Source organism: Paraphaeosphaeria sporulosa, assembly GCF_001642045.1.
Source record: "Paraphaeosphaeria sporulosa strain AP3s5-JAC2a unplaced genomic scaffold CC84scaffold_1, whole genome shotgun sequence".
In the NCBI taxonomy this organism is placed as follows: domain Eukaryota; kingdom Fungi; phylum Ascomycota; class Dothideomycetes; order Pleosporales; family Didymosphaeriaceae; genus Paraphaeosphaeria; species Paraphaeosphaeria sporulosa.
The window spans coordinates 3583885-3604949 of NW_017253360.1; the positions used below are offsets into that span (position 1 = coordinate 3583885).

General features: G+C 52.8%; 9 protein-coding genes across 9 annotated transcripts; 5 read left to right on the forward strand and 4 right to left on the reverse strand.

The window, feature by feature from the left end:
• Positions 1-35: 35 nt before the first annotated feature.
• Positions 36-2237, reverse strand: CC84DRAFT_123462 (MFS general substrate transporter). The gene is made up of 6 exons (XM_018183822.1): positions 1774-2237; positions 1592-1727; positions 1290-1522; positions 706-1233; positions 342-654; positions 36-291 (listed from the first exon to the last, which is right to left on the reverse strand). The coding sequence occupies exons 1-6, from the start codon at positions 2098-2100 to the stop codon at positions 92-94; spliced, it is 1737 nt and encodes a 578-aa protein (XP_018042827.1). The 5' UTR covers positions 2101-2237; the 3' UTR covers positions 36-91.
• Positions 2238-2710: 473 nt separating this feature from the next.
• Positions 2711-3964, forward strand: CC84DRAFT_1183111 (TauD-domain-containing protein; the record flags this gene model as incomplete). Its single annotated transcript, XM_018180665.1, has 3 exons — positions 2711-2803; positions 2887-3699; positions 3758-3964. 3 exons carry the CDS (start codon positions 2711-2713, stop codon positions 3962-3964), a joined length of 1113 nt encoding a protein of 370 aa, XP_018042828.1.
• Positions 3965-5149: 1185 nt separating this feature from the next.
• CC84DRAFT_1108876 (Aha1domain family protein) lies at positions 5150-6406 on the reverse strand (the record flags this gene model as incomplete). Its single annotated transcript, XM_018175211.1, has 3 exons — positions 5150-5979; positions 6050-6132; positions 6184-6406. 3 exons carry the CDS (start codon positions 6404-6406, stop codon positions 5299-5301), a joined length of 987 nt encoding a protein of 328 aa, XP_018042829.1. The 3' UTR covers positions 5150-5298.
• Positions 6407-8745: 2339 nt separating this feature from the next.
• CC84DRAFT_1254719 (uncharacterized protein) lies at positions 8746-10740 on the forward strand. Its single transcript, XM_018184483.1, has 2 exons — positions 8746-9042; positions 9098-10740. The coding sequence occupies exons 1-2, from the start codon at positions 8931-8933 to the stop codon at positions 10456-10458; spliced, it is 1473 nt and encodes a 490-aa protein (XP_018042830.1). The 5' UTR covers positions 8746-8930; the 3' UTR covers positions 10459-10740.
• Positions 10183-11249, forward strand: CC84DRAFT_1226770 (uncharacterized protein). The gene has a single exon (XM_018183598.1). The coding sequence runs from the start codon at positions 10465-10467 to the stop codon at positions 11092-11094; it is 630 nt and encodes a 209-aa protein (XP_018042831.1). The 5' UTR covers positions 10183-10464; the 3' UTR covers positions 11095-11249.
• A 461-nt stretch (positions 11250-11710) lies between these two features.
• Positions 11711-12616, reverse strand: CC84DRAFT_123810 (uncharacterized protein). The gene has a single exon (XM_018183924.1). The coding sequence runs from the start codon at positions 12396-12398 to the stop codon at positions 11811-11813; it is 588 nt and encodes a 195-aa protein (XP_018042832.1). The 5' UTR covers positions 12399-12616; the 3' UTR covers positions 11711-11810.
• A 626-nt stretch (positions 12617-13242) lies between these two features.
• Positions 13243-13976, forward strand: CC84DRAFT_1201457 (uncharacterized protein; the record flags this gene model as incomplete). Its single annotated transcript, XM_018181722.1, has 1 exon — positions 13243-13976. One exon carries the CDS (start codon positions 13243-13245, stop codon positions 13915-13917), a length of 675 nt encoding a protein of 224 aa, XP_018042833.1. The 3' UTR covers positions 13918-13976.
• Positions 13977-14530: 554 nt separating this feature from the next.
• CC84DRAFT_1183113 (E3 ubiquitin-protein ligase NEDD4) lies at positions 14531-18248 on the forward strand (the record flags this gene model as incomplete). Its single annotated transcript, XM_018180666.1, has 4 exons — positions 14531-16789; positions 16841-17318; positions 17375-17542; positions 17593-18248. The coding sequence occupies 4 exons, from the start codon at positions 14531-14533 to the stop codon at positions 18246-18248; spliced, it is 3561 nt and encodes a 1186-aa protein (XP_018042834.1).
• Positions 18249-18612: 364 nt separating this feature from the next.
• Positions 18613-20538, reverse strand: CC84DRAFT_1254722 (uncharacterized protein; the record flags this gene model as incomplete). The annotated part of the gene is made up of 2 exons (XM_018184484.1): positions 20201-20538; positions 18613-20147 (listed from the first exon to the last, which is right to left on the reverse strand). Exons 1-2 carry the CDS (start codon positions 20352-20354, stop codon positions 18613-18615), a joined length of 1689 nt encoding a protein of 562 aa, XP_018042835.1. The 5' UTR covers positions 20355-20538.
• Between the last annotated feature and the right edge of the window lie 527 nt (positions 20539-21065).

Here is a 21065-nt window from a genome sequence, read left to right on the forward strand (position 1 = left end):
AACAGCCTGTACATACAAGATGCAATAAGAGGGAACAGATAGTGTTCCATTTTGCGTGTCTACGATACCCACTTACATCTGACACATGTTCTCAATGCGCAAATCTGAAGTCCAACCGCTTGCTTCCTTCCTGAGTAGTCGTATCCAGGTACTCCACCTTCTCTTCTGCCGTGAGCGCGTTCCATTTGCGGTCCCTTTGCTTATTGCGCCAAATATAGTACATCTTATTGAACGCATAAATAAAGATATTCAAAACACAAATCCCTACCAGAACCTTGTTCCCGCGGCGATCTACTTATGTCAACAAGAACACAGATACAAAGACAGGGCAGAGCACTCACAAAGGGGTTTATCATCATCTTGGTAGATATTGGAGTAAATGATGGCCTGGACTTGCACACTCATGTTGTACAGCGCCGCACTGACTGTTCGCGTGCGCACGGTGTTCGAATTGCGACTACACCAGCCGACCTGCATTGGGTGAGGAGAAGGGTAAGATAGCAGAACTGTGACCAGAGCGTAGCGGCTCCAGCGCGAACTACTATCCGGGATGACGGCCATCGCCACGAGGCAGGGTAGGAACCAGATCTGGACGAAAATGCCCATGAGCGAGCGCTGGTTGATCTTCTCAGAGATGTAGGTGAAAACGAGCATCTAGGTAGATGTCAGTTAAAGCAAGAGTAGTAGCGGAAGCGCATGTAGTACATTAACCGTGGTGCCAATCTGCGCCGGAATACTAAGCAAATTGGAATTGAATGTGTCGAACCCCAACTGACGCAGCGTCAAGGTGAGATACTGGTCGCTCGGCCCAGCTGGTATCCCAAACGTAATACCCAGCGCATAAATTGGCCACAAATCGAAGTCACAAAGACTCTTCCACAACAGACTAAACGTAATTGCCTGCCTGTTATGCATGTCGCCTTTGCTGGGATCGTCGCGCAGGATCCGATTCACCATGATCTTCTCCTCGCGCTCCGAAAACCAGCCTTTCGGCCGCCACCAGGCCTTGGTCTGTGTGGGAGACGGCGCCATCATGAAGATGGACCAAACGCCGATGGCCAGGGTGAGCATCCCTTCGATCAGGAAAAGCCAGCGCCAGCCTTCGTATCCGTGATAGTCACGCAGGCGCAATAGACCATAGGCGAGGAGTGGTGCGACGACGTCGGTGAGGCGATTGGCCATCCAGAAGATTGCGAGACGGAAGGGAAGTTCGGTGCTTTTGTAGAAGTACGACTGTGTTCTTGTCAGTGCGAGAACGCTGTTAGCGCACTGATAGAGGTTAGGCTTACCATGTACAATATCACATCCGGAATGAAGCCACCTTGGAGTAGGGCAAGTAGAGCACGGGTTGCGAGGAAAGACTTTCGACCGCGCAGCCAGAACTGACTTGCCGCGACTATCGACCAGAGAATCATCTGCGCTGGGATCCATCGATCCGGGCCAATCTTCTTGCTGATGAGCTGCGATGGAAGTTCGGCAAGGAGGAAGGCGGTCTTGAACACTGTGTTGCCGAGATTGTAGTCTATGGTGCCTCAGTCATGTAAATCATAGTCACCATAAGTGTAGACCAAGTGACGACCTGGTCACTCACCGTTTGTAGTCAACCCCAGATCATCCAGAAAATTGTCTGTGTTCGCTTGCGAGATGTTGGATCGATCCAGGTCAAGTGCGAAGAACGCTATGGCTGCCCAGGCTGCTACGCGCCATTCGATTTTCTTGAGAACGTTCTGAATCCTCAGCAGCTATATGTTATGAATACTGGGTACAACTTACATGTTCCTCAGCCCAAGTCCATCGCTCATTGGGATCAAAGCGATGCAAGTTCTCGTAGGTTGGCAGAGGCTGGAAGTACTTGGCTTGTTCCGGATCATCATATACGGATGGCTGAGTTGCAACAGCGTTGGGGTCTGGCTTTTGCCGACGCTTCCACAGAGAAGCGAGAGTCGGAGGTGACTCTTCAATGCGAAGTGGTGCAGCCACCACCACTAGGTCTTTTCTGGCCGTTTTCCTTCTGTCATTGCTGTCTATTGAAGCATCAGAGGCGGTCGTTTGCTCCTGCACGGTGTTCGATATGCAAAGGTCCTTCTCGAGGTCGGCCATGATGGATCAGATGTAGATACTCCGCAATATATTCCAAGAGTCACTAGGTTTCAATTTTTTTCAAATTAAGGTCAAATGCTCAGGTGCGAATCTGCACTTCAGAGTGACAATTCACTCTTTTACATTGCACAAGGGCCAAGCAACCTCAGTTTCCAATCCCTCTGCATGTTCGCTCCCTCCTGAGCAGTTATCGCATACGAAGCGAGCTATCAGGGCAGAAAATTTCTTGGCTATTACGAATGACAAGGTGACTATTCGCAATGTTCTTGCGAGTATGACATTGCCTCATCGCACGTCCGCTTCAGGAATCGATCCGCGCATCTTTCGTTTTCCGTTACCGCCCACTGCATGGTCCGCGGAAAGGAGACTTCAAATCTACCGTGATACTAGGCTCTTGGGTGGCGATGACGATCTGTGGGATGGAATGGCGATTTTTTGGCGTTGATTTGCGTGCCTGCGGGGTTGATATGTCGTGCTCACACCAGCAGCAACGTGCAGTGCCGAGCCGGAGCTATTGGCATGTCTCCATTAGTATTATAAAGCTGCCGACTATATATGAGTTCAAGAGAGTTGAGATTATCGAATATTCGTGTCAATAATACAACTCAAGATGGCAACGGTTACCCAAGTGCAGGAAGCGACGAACGCTGACGGTCAGCCAATCAAGTTGGCTGTCGCATACAGCGATGAGGTACATAATCAGGTATGATTTCGTACTCCGTCTCCAATCGTGTCCGCATCTACGGCATCTCATACCAACAAATAATATTGCTGATTCCCTGCCAGGCAAAATACGCAGCCTACCTACCTGTATACGACACCACGACTAAGTTTCCGCCAACGCCACTGTTCGATCATGATGACCGAGGCCGACATGCCGACCCTGCGAAGCCAAATTTGTTATCGAAAGAAAACCCGCAAATCAAGGTTAACAAGCTGACACCCCGCGTTGGCACCGAGATCACGGGACTTCAACTCTCTGAACTAACTGACATTCAAAAAGATGAGCTTGCGTTGCTCATAGCCGAAAGAGGTGTCGTTGTATTCCGTGACCAAGACTTTAAAGACATCGGGCCTGAGAAACAGAAGGAGTTTGGCGAGTACTTTGGCAGAGTCCATGTCCACCCCGTTGGCGCCCACGTCAAAAATCATATCGAGTTCCATTCTATCTACTTGGGCAAGGATAATCTTTACCGACTTGGTCGCTCCAGCTCTAAGCTCACAACGACTGGGTACCACTCGGACGTTTCATACGAGCACCAACCGCCCGGCATCACATTGCTCACTCTCCTCCAAGTACCCTCAACTGGTGGCGACACAGGATGGACATCGCAGGCCGCGGCTTACGAAAGGCTGTCTGAGCCTTTGAAGCATTTCCTCGAGGGATTACGTGCTGAGCACAGTGGGTTTCCACAAGCTGACCGTGCCGCCCGCGACGGGCATTTTGTTAGACGTGATCCTGTCAAGAGCTACCATCCCATCGTGAGAGTACATCCCGTTACCGGACAGAAAGTTCTTTTCGTAAATCCTGGATTCACCAAGCGCATTGTCGGACTGAAGGATGAGGAGTCCGATGCTATACTGAAGCTTCTTTTCAAGGCGAGTTCCCCCTGTGGCTAACAGTTGAGAGCAGACATAGGGACTGACGTATAAATAGCACATCGCCCAGAGCCAGGATATCCAAGCAAGAGTGAAATGGGATGACCGTACCGTGGCGCTGTGGGACAACAGAGTGACTGCCCACACTGCCATCAGCGACTACGATGTAAGCGACGAAGCAGAAGGGCTAAGGCAAGGATTCCGCATCACGACTCTGGGAGAGGTACCGGTTGGGGTCAATGGTTTGAAATCGGAGTGGGACTAAACAGTAGAACAGACGTATATGAGAAAGTGAATTCATTGATATCCCGTTGTTTTTTCAAGCCTTGTTCTTGTGCTTTTCGCCTGGGATTTGTTTAAAGCGCCTCAAGATGCCAACTTCTGTCGGGCCTCTCTGGGAAGGCTGTAAATCAAGATCGGCATCGTGGAATTCTTCCAGAGGCCGACATCCTCACCGGCAAAGGAATCTTGCCTGATAGTGAGGACAAGGAAAGGCAGGCTCAGGACGAGGAGTAGCAGTGGAAACGTGAGCCACGCCCATTGCACCTGAACGCGGACTTCTTTGGCATAGCCATCAACAAGAGCTGACTCAGTCCCTGAAGATGATCGTATCAAGTTGGTCAATGCCGTAGCCAGCTGTTCAATATGCTGCGTAATATTGCTGGAAAGTGCCCATGGGTTAATGCCAGGTCTTATCTCTATGTTCCCCTCGCGCCATCACTGCATCGGAACGAGAATATCCTGCGACACGGTTCGGCGGATGCTGTAGGGCATATTGATGCTGCGATCTAGTACCATAATGGTTTCCGAACGTCAAATGTGCTCGACGCAGGGCGCGAGAGACGCCACTGTTAGGCTTTGGTAAAGAAACACAACGGTGACAGGTACTACCGGTAGTGTCCCGCTAAACTAAAATCAACGGCTGCTGCCTGTACTTCTCACTTCGTGCCGTCTCTTGGTCGAGATTGAAATAGAAGCCCAGTACAATCAGTCAGAACGTCGAGGATGGATGTAGACTGGTTGCTGTGAAAGATTCCAAGTCAATATTATACAGCATCGCTGACGCCTGTGTACCTGCCAAGCCACGGATAATGATCATGCCCAAAGCGAGTGTTGGTTGCCTGCATGGCTTGCTATGGATACTGCAGTGCAACGAAACAGCAGTGAACGTCGATTCTGCGTGATTACTATATAGGGCTTTCCTAGAGGTAGTTCCGATCAGGTGCTCGCGCTAACAAATCTGCCACAACGGTACTTATTCCTTTTATGATATTTTTTGGTTGACTGGAACACGTGTCCCGTAAAATAATAGTCAAAATATATGAAATATACTTACCCCTCTACAGGGGAAATCGAAACGACTTATGGCTGTGGGACGTTCAATGTAGAAATTAAAGCACCATAGTAAATTTTGTATTGTAGGCACTACTCCTCATCGAAATCGAAACAACGTAGAATCGTAAAATATTATTGCTTGATTCGCTATGCTACCAAGCTCCTGTATCGAGAATCCATCACTCGTTCATCATGTCGCATTCATTCCTGGGCTTTCCAAAACGCCGTTGACTCCTGCTTTCGCATGAAGCTATTACCACCCGGCTATAGCACGGTACCAAAACCGAATGTGGTCTTAATACTCCGGACGTAGTACTCGCCCCAGTTACCCTTCGTCGGCTCTTCTTGACCGATGGGTACACCCTTCCACTCCACTCGCATGACGGTGACGGCGTCAACATCGTTCTGATCGAACCAGATGGACAGAGTGGAATAGTGACCGGCCGGCCACTGCGCGAGACGCCATTTCTGGACGATGTGTGTAGGCTTTTCGAGCTCTGTGAACTCGCCCGACACGTTTCCGCCGAACAGCTCGAAAGTGCTTCCAGGCTTAGCGCCAGTCCAATTCTTGGGTGGTGATCGGGTGAAGGCAGCTATTCTGTCAGGTTCGGTGAAGGTTTTGAAAAGTTCTTCGGCTGTAGTGCGGAACTCGGTGCTGTCATTGATCGTGGTAGTGTTGACCAATGATCCTCCAGTCTTCTGTGTGGTAGACGCTGCCGACTTCGATTCTGACTTGTTTATGCCAGAGTTGGAGTAGGTCTTGGGCGTCGAGAAACCGCTCGAAGGGTTGGACCCAGGCGCGTGCTGGATATCCTTGCCGTGCTCGGTGATCAGGGCCGGCCCAAGCTTTGCGAAACTCTTGCGCAGCTGCGGCACGATCTTCGATCGGACGAGGTCTTTGACGGGTTGTTTGCTCTTCTCTTCCGAGTAAATATCTATCTCAAACTGGTGATGGTTAGTCTGCGGTTGTGACTATGGAGGGACGTAATGACAGCTGGGAGCGAAGGGAACATACGACATACTCGTCTTCCTCCGTGTCGTGAGCCACTTCGGGTACAGTGATGGTGCCGCTGGCCTCTTCGCCTTCCTTGTTCTTGCCTGCCGACTAGGTCAGCCGCCGAACTTCCCGCTATGCAAAGGCGAACGTACCTTTGTATTCAAGCTTGACCTTGACGTCGAATATTGTGATGACCTTGCCCTTGCGCTGGCTCACGTCCACGTCGCCATCCATGCTCATGAGGCTGTCCACCTTCACACTGACACCATCCTCTTCGGCAGAGATCTGGAGCACCTCCTTGGTGAGGTAGTCCTTCGCCCATGGGCTGACATCCTTGTTCACCCAGTGCCAGTTGTTTGGGTTGTGGAGGACCATTGTGTCGCGCGGGGTATCGGAGTTTGTGCGCAGATCTGATATGCATAAATTAGATTGATCCCGACGAGCAAAAAAACACGCATATAGGAAGATTATTTGAGATCAGGACAAGGAGCGATGCTCCCGCAAAGCGTTATCCGCAGCAAAAGAGTACAAGTCTTCTAGGACTGGTGCCAGCTGTGGTTTCATCATACGAGTAGAGGAGAGGTCGACGAGCTGCTATACGTACCAAATAGATATTATGAGAATCGCGAGAGATTTACAGTGCTACTCTGAGCTGCGGCAACGAAAGACGCGAAAGGGTGTTGTTGGGCGAAACTCAAATAGTGGGAGAAAAGGATGTTAGAAACTTCGAGAACTCTGAAGGTCAAGCTGCTTCGCCAAGAGATCCACGTCGGGCCGAGTCGTCCGGCGCTAAAAACAGCCTCGGAGGTTCACCTCTCTCAATTCTCCCATCGAACATTGTGGTCTGATTAATATCCTGTCATAGACAATTGTTATTTCTTGCGTCTGCTGGGCGGTGTGGTACTGCAAAAGTGGCCATGGTCCGATCATGTTTCTGTTCGCGCGTCTCTGCGGCTGCTCTAATAGGACAATGACGATCCAGCTCGAAGTACATGTGTACGTACTCAGCCAATGCGCTACGATGTATGCAGGGCGTTCTACTCCTACGTACGCTGCGTTCATAATGTACTTGTAAGAAACTTGCGCCAGCAGCTCAAACTACGAAGTTATATCAACTCACTCACATCCAAAGCCCTAGTCTCTCGCTACAAAACTTAGGACGTGTAGAGTCTTCGACGGTGTTGAAGCTTTGCACAGCATTGAACAGCGTAGCCTAGGGAGACTAAGGTCAGGATTGGATTGATGGCCTATGGCCGAGATCCCCGAGGACTCTGGTGCCAGTTATCAAGGCTGGGCTGGATGCCTTGGATTCTATCGCACAAGTGGAGAGCACACTGACTCTATCGAGGTCAAGGCATGAAGCAGCGGCACATGCTATCACTTGTGCACTTTCTCTCACTTACAGATCTGAATCACAGAAAAAGCAGGCAAAGGTACAATCTAGCGCTGAAATTAGCGAGGAAGCAGGCTAATCTGGACTACTAGGAAGCGCATTGCACGTTGCAAAAAAGGCACACTTCAATGCCCTGGTGTGTCACCGGACAGAAGGACCTTATCCAGCTGTCAAGAGATCCGTCCAATCCGCTCTCGAAAAGACAGTCAAGAACGTCGAGAGCAATTTGGCCACAAGATGCGGTGCAGTCCTTGACGCAATCCTGCGCGACTTTGACAGAGTATGTCCTGACAGCGAGGACAAGGGTGTGCTGACACTTCAGCAATGAGAGATCTTGGGACGCAAGGCACAAGAGTCAGAGATGAGAATAGAGAGCGAACCCAAGGGCCACCTACCGCAATGTGAGGTCCTTTTTGACTGAGCCTGGCCCAGACAATTGCTTTTATTGCACTAAAGACGATGGAAACGCATTTACTAGATATGACCATCACGAAATGGTAGCGGGAGCTCCGTACCGACTTTCTCGATTGCATACCCGATAATCGGTCGAATGCACGACACTGTAGCATGAATTTTTGTGTCGTCTGGTAAGGCCACACAGGCAATCTCGAGCGACATGTTGAAAAATATTTCCTGAACATACCAAGTAACGAGTATACGCCCACGCCACAAATGCCACTATTTAGTACGAATGTGTTGCTGACCAATAAGCCATCTTTCGACTGGTGCCTAAGCGAAGGCAAGATTCGAGCTGGACTCACCGGTCGCCTCACTCACATTCCGTGCATCTTCAGCATCCGTGCACACAGCTGACGTCTCCAGTCCTTCCAGAAGACGCACGGGTGTGAGTTGGCATTCAATTCTTCCGTTCCGCAGAGCCTCATCTCCCGGTTGGAGCTCTGAGTTAGCGGCATTGGTGACGAAGCAATTGACAGTAAGAAGTTCAGCAAGCGGTAACGTTCTACTTGATGCTCGTCGGTTACTCACCATTTTTCAAACTCTACTAACTTGTGTAAACTTTACCCAGTAACTATAGAAGTTTACAAGCACACTGAGACAATCGCTCTAATGCCCAATCGGGCTTGCGTCAGTATATAGGAGGGATACGCTTCTTCTTAAAGCGGGATAGCCTCGGAGGCTTGGCCAATCGCTTCTCAGATCGTTAGTTCACGAGGACAAGGCAACAGGATTTTACGTTGGGGAAGGCTGAGGCCCTAGGGTTCAGCCACGCTATGACCACCTGCGATACGGATCTGCGCCTCGATATGTCGTTGGTTCTAATAGTCGCCAGGCCCATGACCATTTCTCGAGTCCTGTCCCTCTTATAGTCATTTCTAGTATCCTTCTGTTCTCGCGGTAATTCATCTGGCTTCGTCTCATTTGTACATTCTATACCCGAGACGTCCAATTGCTATAAGCTTTCTGCTATCTAAAACGCCACGATTTATATGCGGCGCCGTGCTTGAACCTATTGGATGACGAGTAGTGCACCTCAGTTTGATCACTATGGGAGCGGATCAAAAATATGATGAAGAGTCGCTTCAGCACGTCTATGCGCTTTTGCGAAGATACAGGTCAAACGATGTGATCAGGATGGTTCTGGACGTTGCACAGTCCCGTACGCTGCCTCTATACCCCACTTGGTCGTCCCTGCCTTGTCTGACACTTGACAGGTCCAGCTTCTACAATCACTTCCGCTTCGCGCTTATCCCACTTGTCTTCTGAATCACGCTATTCTGGCTTCAGTACAGACTATGCGCCATCCTTGCAGTCGTCTGCTTCGTCGCGCTCGCAGCCCCAACACGCGACACCACTCTATCGTTCTGATCTAAGTTTCACAAAGCCTGCCATGGCCTCCGCATCCCCAATCTCGGAAGCTTTCAGCCCGGCTGATACGCTGTCAATACCTTCGCCTCTCCCTGTTGATATTGACTCCAGATCCATCACCTCATCCACACCGAAACGCAATACAACATCATTAAATGGGGGTCCTTGGTTCTGTACTTTTTGTACTGAACCCACTTCGTTTGCCGCGAAAGCCGATTGGAAGAAGCACGAGACCAAGCAACACGAGACAGGCGAAGACTGGCCTTGTCCCATCCATAACTGCCTGGAAGTACTAGACCGGAAGCTAGACTTTGAAGCGCATTTCAAACGCGACCACCCACACGTACCCTGCCCAACAGACGTTCGTGTACGCCTTCTACCCCGGCTTGTCTACGGCTGCGGCTTCGATGGTTGCAAAGCCGTTTTGACTGGATGGAAAGAACGATGCGACCATGTCGCGCTGCACATGAGGCCAAAGGGAACAGAGAAGCGCAAAGGACGGTCAGAGTGGAAATACTCGAACACGATACATAATCTCCTTCGTCAAGATGCAACACGCAGCGCTTGGAAGTCGCTTTTTGCAGAGTTCGAGTCTAAGCAGCCACGGTACCAGATTACATGGAGTCCTGAGAACACCCGCATACTGCGGCAGAAGCTAGAGTGCAGCGACATGCGTCCCAACATCCTCGAAGTCGTGCACACAGCCCTCAGTCTCCGCGAAGGGCGCCCTTTCAACGACGCTGTGGAACTGGATACCGACTTCAGAACACCCAGTCAAGACTCCGTGCCAGGGTTCGAACTTCTATCAGACGATCAACTGAATCAAATCCTGAGCGGTCGAATCGAACAACCTGCCCCTACTATGCGGCCTGCGCTACCCTCGCACACGCTCGACCCCAAACTTACTTTCATGGAGCCGCACCCCGGCGACCTAGTCGCCTTCGACATCCCGTCTCCTACCATTAGCGGCCGACGGATCAGCTACATGGACGTGGACACTGAAGATTTTGGCCCGTCAGATGAAGGGCCAGATCCCCAGATCCCACCAGGGCTTGAGCTCGACCCCTCGCAGATGTGCTATGGCGCATCACCGAAGCCGTTTCAGCTTTACTATCCCCATGGGCCGACGGTGGAGGGCATGCCGCAGCAAAGGAGGACATCGAAGGGGCATATTCTGACCAGGCATTTCAAGGGAAGAAAGGCATAGTGTTGCATGCACTTTTTAGACCGTCATACTGATTCTTTTATTTCGTATGTTCTTGTAGCATTACATGTTTTCCGCGCTATACCCAGATATCATACACGACAACATATTTTCTTCGCATCCCTTACAATCTATCCCGGTATAATTCAAAAGGCATCCACACGAACTCGAATATCTCAACATATCACCAAGATAGCATCATTGCCTCTGCCGCGATTATACCAGGTACAAAGTGGATGTGTCCTCTTACACCACCCTGTCTTAACTCACACTGACTTGGTACCCACACCTGCTTCCAAGTACTGTCAGCCCATATCCACAAAGGTCGCAATCTATCCCGGGTTCTCACCCTCGCATCATTCTTGCTCCTCGTTTATCCCACCCTTCGTCTGCCGCCACACGACAACGCCCACACTCGTCGCTATGACCGTCAGAACAACCACCGTCCACAACCTCCTTTTGATCCTCGCCCCTTTCTTATCTTTCTCTTCCTTTTCCCCACTAGCACGGTTTTCCTCCATCGGCATACGACTCCCCACCAAACCGCGTTCTAAAGACGTATTCGAAATCCCGGAGTACTGGCTTGGTTGGGCGCTTTGGAGGCTGGACCTGGCCATGGTGATGGGGGTATGGGAGTAGTGTGTTGTGCGGGATTTTGGGGTGAGGATGCTGTCGATCGGTTTTGGGACAGTTGGGAGTGCCATGTGGGGATTGGGTGATTGGCAGTTGCAGCGTGTTCCGCGGTGGGAGGTGAGGTTTGCTGGGCAGGTTTTGGTGGTGGTAGATTGGGCCATTTTGGCTGCTCGTCGAAAGGCAGGTTCGTTGAATGAGAGTTGTTTGCTCAGTTGCGTCGCTGGGGCTGGTAGAACGTGTGTACGTGCAGAGGTTGATGGTAGTTTGCTCAGTATGTGCGGGAGATGCTTTTGGAGAAAAGTCGGGCAGCGCGGCTTGAAAAGAACATTTTTCGTTGTATAGTCGGCGGAGACGCCAGTGTGAGTGAAAAAATGCATGTACGGGACAGGTTGTTGAACGTGGTCCTAGGGCAACGAAGGTTCGGTACCGAGGACACCAACCAAAACTTTCCAACATTCCAAAAACCACAAGTGAGTACGTGAATCAAGTTCAAGTGCGCTACCATATACTAGTCATCCAAATTCAGTGTAAACTATCATGGCAATCGTAGGCTAGACGTCCAGGCACTGAATTACTACTCGAAAATCAACACAGTACCTAAGCATTCGATCCAGAGTTGAACACCGCCATGCCTGCCCTCCCTTCAATAAAAACTTGCCCAACTTCTGTTGATTCCGTTCTTATCCATCCAATTTCCCATCCATCCCACAAGCACCACCGACTCACTCCTCATGTTTGTCGTCCTCACCTTCTTGATCAACTTCTCCATCCTCACTCTCATCCAGAGCCTCTAGTCCATCCAAGAACGACACTCCATACGCCAGCAAAACCCAAGCTCCAATCAGCATCCAATATCCACTATGGAAAAAAGCATTCTTCACAAGGTTAAGAGCCTCAAGCAGAGCCCAGAGGAACGGCATCAGGGCGGCTGCGCCGAAGAGGCTCATCACTGCGATTCCATCAGATGTGTGCGGAAGGTGATGACGAGGTGAAAGAGAGACGAGACATACTGAAGTTTCCGAGCCGTTCCACGTTGGGCGAGCGAGGCACTGGGTGCGGCGGAGCGGGTCGTTGCTAGAATCCGTGAGCAAGAAGGTTGGCAGGAAGGGCAGGTGAGGAGGTAAAGTACGTTTTTCGACGACATTGTGGTGAAGGAGGAGATGATTTAGTGTCGATAGCCGGTATAGCATACGAGGAAAGGCTTGCCAGGTTTTGGGTGGACTCCGTCCTATCGCTCTGTGGGATGCTTTCGAAGTGTAGCAGAGCGAAGGAACGAACGATACAGCTCTTATAATCTCGTGAGCCGGCATTTGCGTGCTTGTCCCTTCCCCAAGCACCCACACACCAGGACATCACCCGGAAACACAAACAAGAACCACCCCATCTCCCACACACAACTTCATCATGCCGCAAACAAACGCGACCACGACAATCCCCACCCACGCTGGAAACGCCGCCCCAAGTACCACCCTCGTGCACATCGTCACCACGATCCTCACCACGGCCCACAACCCCATCGTCCGCCGTGCATACCACAGGTACATTCTCAACCACCTCTGCACCACCATTTCACCGAAGGTATTCTGGATGCCAACCTGCCATCGTAGGAGGGCGAAGAGCAACGCCGCGTAGACGACTGTTTGTGAAGTCAGTACGTGCAAAAGCCACAGCACATAGAGCGTGCAAGGGAACATCGCTTCAGCTCACTTATCAGGATCACAAAATACGCTTGGTAGAACTCTTCTTCATCGTTAATTGCATCGAGGAGGTCGTCAATTTCGTCGTCGTCGAGGTCTTCGTTGACGTCGAAGACATCGAGAGGCTCCTCCTCAGGAGCTTCTAGGAGGATAGGTGAGACGGTGGGTTGGAGCATGGCTTTTGGCTATGTGGTAGCTGGAAGGCGCGAGGGGGGAGATGGGCCGTGTGATGATGAGATGACATGTTGTAGTAGAGGCATGGCGAGGGAGTTCACACGGTTTTGGGCTGGTGTGGGCGTTGAGTGGATGGTGTGTAAACCTTGGGTCGGGATGTGGTCTTGTGGGACTCAACAGAACGTGTACCAGAACCTCAAATTCGTTTTTTTACGCCAACACGGAGAGATCTTAGAAAAACGCTGCGGATTTCCAGTTCGTCTTTCCAGACGTCTGCTTTGACATGTTCGCATCATCCAAATACAAACCATTTCGAAGCGGAAGCAACGCAAGCTCAACATCACCACTCCAGAGTCTCACCATGCGATTCTGGCGCCGCCCCGCGACCCGGGCCTCTGTCCCATCCGCAGCTTCGGTCCACGATCCTCCACCGCCCTACACCGAGTCTTGTCCGCCACGCTCTACCAGCCCCGAGGCTGAAAGCCCACCGCCCTACACGGTGTCTTCTCCTCTATTTTCTAACGGCTCCGAAGCCGAAACTCCGCCAGCCTACCCCCTTGAGGTGTTTCATCAGCAGGTTCCGATCTTGTTCTCTCATGAATTCCTTGGCGACGCTAACTCTGACTACGAAACTGAATGCGACCACGAGACTGAAACTGAACCAGACATAGGCGGCGACCCGTTAGAGCGATACTCAGCAAGCCCCGTTCTAAACTACCTTGATGAACATGGTGTGGTGCGGCATGTGCACGGGACGTTTTCGCTTGGATTAAGGGAATCTTACGATGTTGACGTTGAGCCTGGCGATGATGCAGTACCCCCATATCAGAGGGCTGAAGGAGGATGGAGGATCGAGAGTATTGCAAGGGCTGTGATTGTGACATTCCTGGTCGCAGTGCTGTTAGGGATGGGGGTCTCGACAGGGCGGGTGTTTCTTAGGATGGGGCCTCGCCCTTAGCCACCGGTATGGCACATGGAGAGATGGTGGAGAAGAGTTTAAATGCGGTGCGGTCAACGTGTATCGAGCTCACTCAGGATCAGGTGCGTGAGCGGAATGGATGAGGCTCAAGCCAAGCTTTGCCACGTGCCGGCGGACCGTGCGTAGGGCTAGGGCTCGCAATTAGCATGCGGCGGGCCGGCGGTGGTGAGCAGCGCCCCGCCGAGTCGCGATAGCTGTTGGCAGAGCTTCTAGAAGCCGGTCGAAGGACTGATTTGACATACGCGTTTGGGGTTTGGCCGTCTTTGCCTCCGGGGCGCTTGCTGTCAGTCACCGCCCGCAAAGAAGAGCATCGCTGGGCCCATGGTGCAGTGACGTACTCCGCCGTTGCCGTCGCTGCCCTTACGCTCACACTCGTCTTCGCCTCAACTTCCCTTCACTTCACCCCGACGCTGCCTCCCCCGTGACTGGGCGCTCTTGACCCGCTCGTAGCGTCACAGCGCTTCGCACACATCGTCAGACCCGAGACGGAGCTTGTCGCCCTCTATCGATGCCGCGTTCGCTCCACCTCCACCTCCGCTTCCTATAACGACCGACACCCAGCGGGCGGTCGCCTGCGCTCTCGGCCCCGGCCATGTTCACAAGCTTCACGGGAAACACTCGACGGCCCCGCCAGGTCAACCTCAGCGGCCGCAAGACGCACGCGTTCGGCAGCACCGGCTCCGGCAGCGGCTCGCAAGCCGCCCTCGACCGCGCCCAGCAGGACCGCGTCCAGCGGCAGCGCGAGCGGGAGACACAGAAGGCGGCCAGGACCATACAGCGCGTATGGCGCGGACATCGCAGCAGGGACGAGGTTGGCCGCCTGTTGCGGCACGAGTGGGATGCTGTCGAGGGCCCGAGGGCTGGCTCGACTGAGTCGACGCCCTACCGCTCCGAAGAGGAGGCTCTGTCGCAGCTGCACCGGCTGCTGCGCTTTGCAAGCACGCGGAGCGAAGACGACTTCTCCCGGATAGACGTCTTCTGTCGGCGGCAGGCCGAAACGGTGCGGTCTCTGGGCATTGAGGCGCGCGGGGCCTGGCCATCGGCATACCTCCAGCTGCAGCGGATAGTCTTGAGGATCGTGGACCGCCAGACAAGTAACAGATCATCCCGGCATGGGTTTGGAGACTTTCTGGACATTACTAGGTTCCTGGCAGAGCAGATCCCCGCCCAGACAGCTCAGAACGGGCCTCAATACTTTCACACCTTGGCACAAGCACTTCCCGCATTGATGTCGCCCAAGAATGGGTCGGCGAACCAGACCGAGGCAGCTGCAAACCTAGAAACTATGCTCCCAGTCATTATTGCGCCGCTGAGCACCGTGACTGGATACACGCTGAACGCATACGAGGCATTTGGCTTTGAATTCCTGACAATCCGCATGCTTGGCGCCGACACGAGGACACCATCCATCACAAAGTTCCGGGACTCGCTAGCAAACGCCATCAACTACAAACTATTAGCAAGCGCTTTAGCGACCTGTCTCAAGGAGAATGGTCTGCAGTCACGGCCAGAGCTGGCAGATGTAGACAGCCGCATACACTTCTTGGGGCTGTTCATATACTTCCATCGCTACGCACACAACTTCCAGTCATCCGAAGCGTACGCCGTTCACAAAGACTTCGTCACCGTGGTTTCCCTGCTCCTGAATTCCTTACCGACCAACACCATTGAAGGATCGCCCTCGGATGACGAGAAGTCGGGCCTGGAAGAGGTGGCTGTGAATGACTTTTTGAGGGAACAAATACTATCGCTGGTGAACCAGGAAGGCATCGGCAACCTACTATCGGAATCCTCCAAATCACCCGATGCGAGTGAGGATGAGAAGGTAGAGGAGGCGCGCCAGTTGGCCAACTACGCACTCGCTCTCCTCCGCTTCTTCCCGCGAAGAGGTGATGAGATTCGCATGTGGTTGTACATTGGTCCGTCAAACGTGCAGTCCGGGAAGGGCAGGAAACTCCCCGCCATCAAGTATTTCTGGCAAGCGTCGAAACGATCCTCCGTTTTCAACACGATTACACGTGACTCAAGAGCTGCTGTGGATCTATTGCGACCGAAGGCAACTCAATCAAACGGTGATGCCCTAGCCGCAAACTCGTTTTGGCAAGCTCCTAGACAAGAGGTCGATCTTGCTGCTGTGAGAGCCGATGAGTGGCGAGTTATACTGGTCTTCCTGGAGCTTTATACCTTTGTCCTGAAAGTCACCGACGATGAAGAGTTCTTTTCAGGGGGGTCCTTACCCTTGGTAGATGTGAAAGACTTGACGACCTTCTTGAAGAACCTTGGTTTCACTTTGTACTTCAACGCGTCCGACATCAACGAGTCTGATGAGCGAGACACATCTAGCAGTGGCATAAGCTTCTTCAATATCCAAGCTGCCGAAGTTCAGCAACAAAAGCAAGCTGGGGAGCCCTCATTAGGAGGCGTTGCGGGCTTGACACTCGACTACGTGAAGGGCCTCGTCACCGGTCTAGTCCGCATGGTATACGAGCGCGACTCCCGCCGGAAATTCTTGCCCGACGACCACTGGCTGATGACCTCAAGATTCGACATGACCGGCTTCATCCCGGCCGTGGTTGAGGAGGAAGAGAGCCGGCACAGGATACAAGAAGAAGACATGGAGGATATGGATGACCACGAGGACGACTTTGACGACACACCACAGCTCATTGGTACAGGTAGAACACAACAGCAGCGGAGGTTAGAGAGACTTCAACGTCAGCAGCGTAAAGCGTCGCGCAGAAGGTATCTGCAGGCTGTTGCGCCGCGTCTTGAGATCTTGCAGAATATGCCCTTCTTTATACCCTTCACCACCCGTGTGCAAATTTTCCGCGAATTCGTCACTCTCGACATGGTAAGTACTTCAGCGTGGTCTGCGAAGCAACACAATGCTAACGTGTATCAGACGAAGCGAAGAGGCAGCTCAGACCCCGAATCGTGGCGGTTACGCGTCATGCAGCGACCCGACGCACCACACCAGTTCGATAAGCATGCCGCACGTGTCCGTCGTGGTGCAGAATTCGATGACGCTTTCGCCCAGTTCTACGACCTTGGCGAAGGCCTAAAAGAGCCTATCCAAATCACATTCGTGGACCAGTTCGATCAGGCAGAAGCTGGTATCGATGGCGGAGGTGTCACGAAGGAGTTCCTTACCAGTGTCACAAACACAGCGTTCACGCCCACCGAGGATAACATCGACATGTTCATCGAGAACAATCAGCACCTGCTGTATCCGAACCCATCGGCCATAGAAGAGCTCAAAGAGGCCTTGAGGTCAAAAGCTGGATTATCCGATGGCAGTGCAGAGTTCCGACAACAGGTGTCCGAGTCCCTTCAGCGTTATGAGTTTTTGGGACGCATCATTGGCAAGTGCATGTACGAGGGTGAGTATCTATTCCTACATCCCCAGCATACTAAGAGAATTACTGACGGCACCTAGGCATCCTCGTGGACGTCAATTTTGCACCGTTCTTCTTGCGCAAGTGGGCATTGACGGGCGGCACGGGCTCTGCGCCGAATGAGACGGGCTACCGTCCGACTCTGAACGACATCCGAGACCTAGACGAAGAGCTTTATCAAGGCCTGCACAAGCTTAAAACCTATGATGGTAAGCCGTAGCACCATTCGTTATTCGCCACCTACTAACATCCATACCAGGCGACGTCGAGGACTTTGGCCTCAACTTCACCATCACCGACACCGTCGTCACCGACCACGCCACCAAGAAAACCAAAGCTGTCACCAAAGAGCTCCGCCCCGACGGCGCCAACACGCCCGTCACCAACCAAAACCGCCTCGTCTACATCTCCTACGTCGCGCGGCACCGCCTCCAGAATCAGCCGTACCTCCAAACTTCTGCTTTCCTCCGCGGCCTATCCGCCATGATCCAGCCCTCCTGGCTCTCCATGTTCAACGCACCCGAACTACAGACCCTCATCGGCGGTACCTCGTCCTCGATCGACATCGACGACTTGCGCCGCAACACCATGTATGGCGGGACGTACGTTATTGGGGACGACGGGCTAGAGCACCCAACCGTCCAGCTGTTCTGGAAGACGATGAAGGATCTCAGTGACGGGGAGCGCCGGGCGGTCTTGAAGTTTGTGACGAGCACGCCAAGGGCGCCGCTGCTGGGGTTCAAGACACTGAATCCGAGGTTTAGCATCAGGGATGCGGGGAGCGATCAGGAGCGCTTGCCGAGCACGAGTACGTGTGTTAATTTGTTGAAGCTGCCGATGTATAGGGATGAGGGGGTGCTGCGGGAGAAGCTGCTATATAGTGTGTTCAGTGGGGCGGGTTTCGACTTGAGTTGAGCGAGGTGTAGGCTCTGGGATAAGGTCGGGTTGGGGTGCGGGGGAGTTGGTTGGGCGAGAGTTGAGTCGAGCATGGACTACTTGCATACGCCTTCGGCCATTTCTGGGAGGTCGCAGTGTGGTTTAGTATGGGTGTAGCACGAACAAGCGAACAAACTTATCGAAGCGCAAGTCAAGACGTTGCGTCCGAGGGAGTCGGGTCTGGAAGCGGCATTGATTTGCATAGCACAGCCAGAGCCACGTCCTCAAAAGCACACGGGTATTTTGTACGCCGCCGGCCCGCCAATAGGCTCCCAGGAATACATGCCATTACACCCCCAATCGCCCTGCCACGTTGTTTTCTCCGGCCCAATTCTGAACCCGATCAATACCCCACCCCGTTCGCCCTCTCCCACTCCGTCAACCCGTCCTCCCCTTCCCCCTCGACCAGCACTTCTCGCGCGTGATACCCGCCGAACAGACTCTGTCCCAGCTGGTACCCCGGCTTGCTGTAGTACTCCATCATGCGGCCCATGAAGACGGGCGGGGGGTCGAAGTAGGCTTGCTGGTGGTCGTCGTGCGGCGTCGCGAAGTCGAATGTGGACGAGGCGGTGCTGGAGCTGTAGGTGTGTGCGGGGAGGGATGCGGCGGTCTCGATGCGGGTATCCAGACGGAGGTCTGGCGGGAAAGGGGAGATTGGTGTGGTCGAGAGGGCGGCGAAGTGTGTTGAGAGGAGCGGTGGAGGTGGGTCGACGGTCTTGGACGTGGGCACCCGAGTGGGAGATTGCGGGACTGTTTGCGCGGCGGTGCTGATTATCTGTATGGAGAGGGCGGATGGAGAGGGTGGAGCGCCAAGGGAGGGAGCAGCGGATGGCGAAATTGGCGTGGTGTTCACGCTTGAGGTACTGATTTGTAGAGATAATGGTGGTGGAGGTGTTCTGTCCGGGGATGTTCGAGTGGTGATGCTAATGTTTTCCAACGACAGCGTGGGAGGCGAATCTTCGATTGGTATGTGTGATTCGGTTTGCTCTGTTAGTTGGAATGGCGGTGAGGTAGATCGTGTTGACGGCGCTTGGTCGTCTGTTCGCTGTTCAAGTTGCAGAGGCCTTATTGAAGATGGGTCCGAAGAAGGTGCCGACGCAAACCTTGCTGTCCATAGCTTTGCAGGTGTCGCTATGGGTGTAGTAGCTTGTGGCATGGGAGGTACAGGTGGCAAGGGTGATGGAGGTGAAGGCGACTCCTGTGGGACTTGTTTTCCTTCCGGTATCCGCGGGATAAGACCGCCCTTGAAGGACAAACTAAGCGGTCTAAGTCTCTTCGTCGACTGAACACCCAAGGGTATTGCTGGGGGTGCGATTGGTCTCTCCTCTTCAAAATCAATCGTTTGCTCGCTGGTCTTTAGATCTGAATCTGAGGACAGCCTAGGAGGGTTCGACGACTGCACGCTTGAAGGTCGCGACCACAGCTGGGAACTTAGGGATGACTCAGAACTTAGTCTGGTATGTGACGCACTCGGTGGTCGGGACTCTGGTTGTGAGTTCAGCGTGTGCAGCGACGCGTCCGAATTCGATCGAAACGAGAGCGATAAGCTCGGCGGCCGTCCATTCATCAGCGAAGATCTCCTACTGGACGCCGGTGACTGCGATTCCAGGTCCAGGAAACTATGCCTACTGCTATCGTCGGAGCGCGGTCGCATGAACGACATAGTCCTTGATCTTCTGAGCGCGCGTTTTCCTTCCAGCTCTTCGGGCGTAGGCTCCCTCTTCTCGGGCTCCGGTTCTTTGAATTCGAGCTTCCCATTTTGATCCGACGCGAAGAACTCATCTCCGCGCCCAAATACTACTTGCAAGCTCGCAAAGTCTCGCTTGTCGGCCTTTGCGAAGAGGAAATCTTCAAGATCCGGCGGCAGGTCGTAGCCGTCTTAGAGAATATCAGCGCGGCTACAGTATCAGCGAGGGTTTTGGTTTGCTCACCTTGTCGATATGCGCCACCTCTGGTTTTCCAACACACGTAGTAGCGCTCGAAAGCTCCGAATGCGCACACGACGACATCCTCCAAGCATTCCTCGTCCTCGGGATCAGTCGGGATCTGGTCGAGGCGTTCGTAAAGACGGACTGAGGAGCTCATTCTGGCCGTTTTATTCTTCTATCGAGTTGGTATAAGGCCGTAGTGTTCATGTACCCATTAATCGTAGAGTCGTGAATCGTCCGGCAGGGTGCCTAGTGAAGCCCAGCTTCTTAAACAGTGCAGTCAACTGGAATCCAAGAAAACACAATCAGACACGCGCCAAAAGCAGTCTTTCTCCAAGTTAGCACATCGCGGGATGTCAAAGAGATCCGCATTTCTTCTCCTCGAATCGGTCCCTGTATGCCGCTTATTCATCCTCATGCGCGCGCACTTGAGCCTCCAAACGGAAAACGACCGTCGGTCGCGTGAGCGCGCTCAGGAAAGCAAAATTCCAGACACCAGTGAAGCGGTCACGGAGCGTAGTGGTTCGAGTTTCAGATCCGGAGCACGCTGTGGGGGCTCGTGCGCATGATGTGATGTGATGTGCCGGAGCCGGAGCCGCATGCTGAGACAGGAACGGGGGCTGGGGGATCGGATGGAGGGATTGAGAGGTGGAGAATGAAAGTACCCTGTGAGAAAAAGTGTAGGGACAATGTATGCAGGGAAGAAGAGGCTAGAGCGATTTAGAGTGTGTGATCTTAACAGACCTCATCGTAACATTATTTTTGGGTATTGAATGGCAATGCAATCGTCAAACAAGAAGCCGGCAATACACATCTAGTATCGCCGTTCTGTCTCCATCTCATCTCTCTTACGTATATCCCGCGCTGT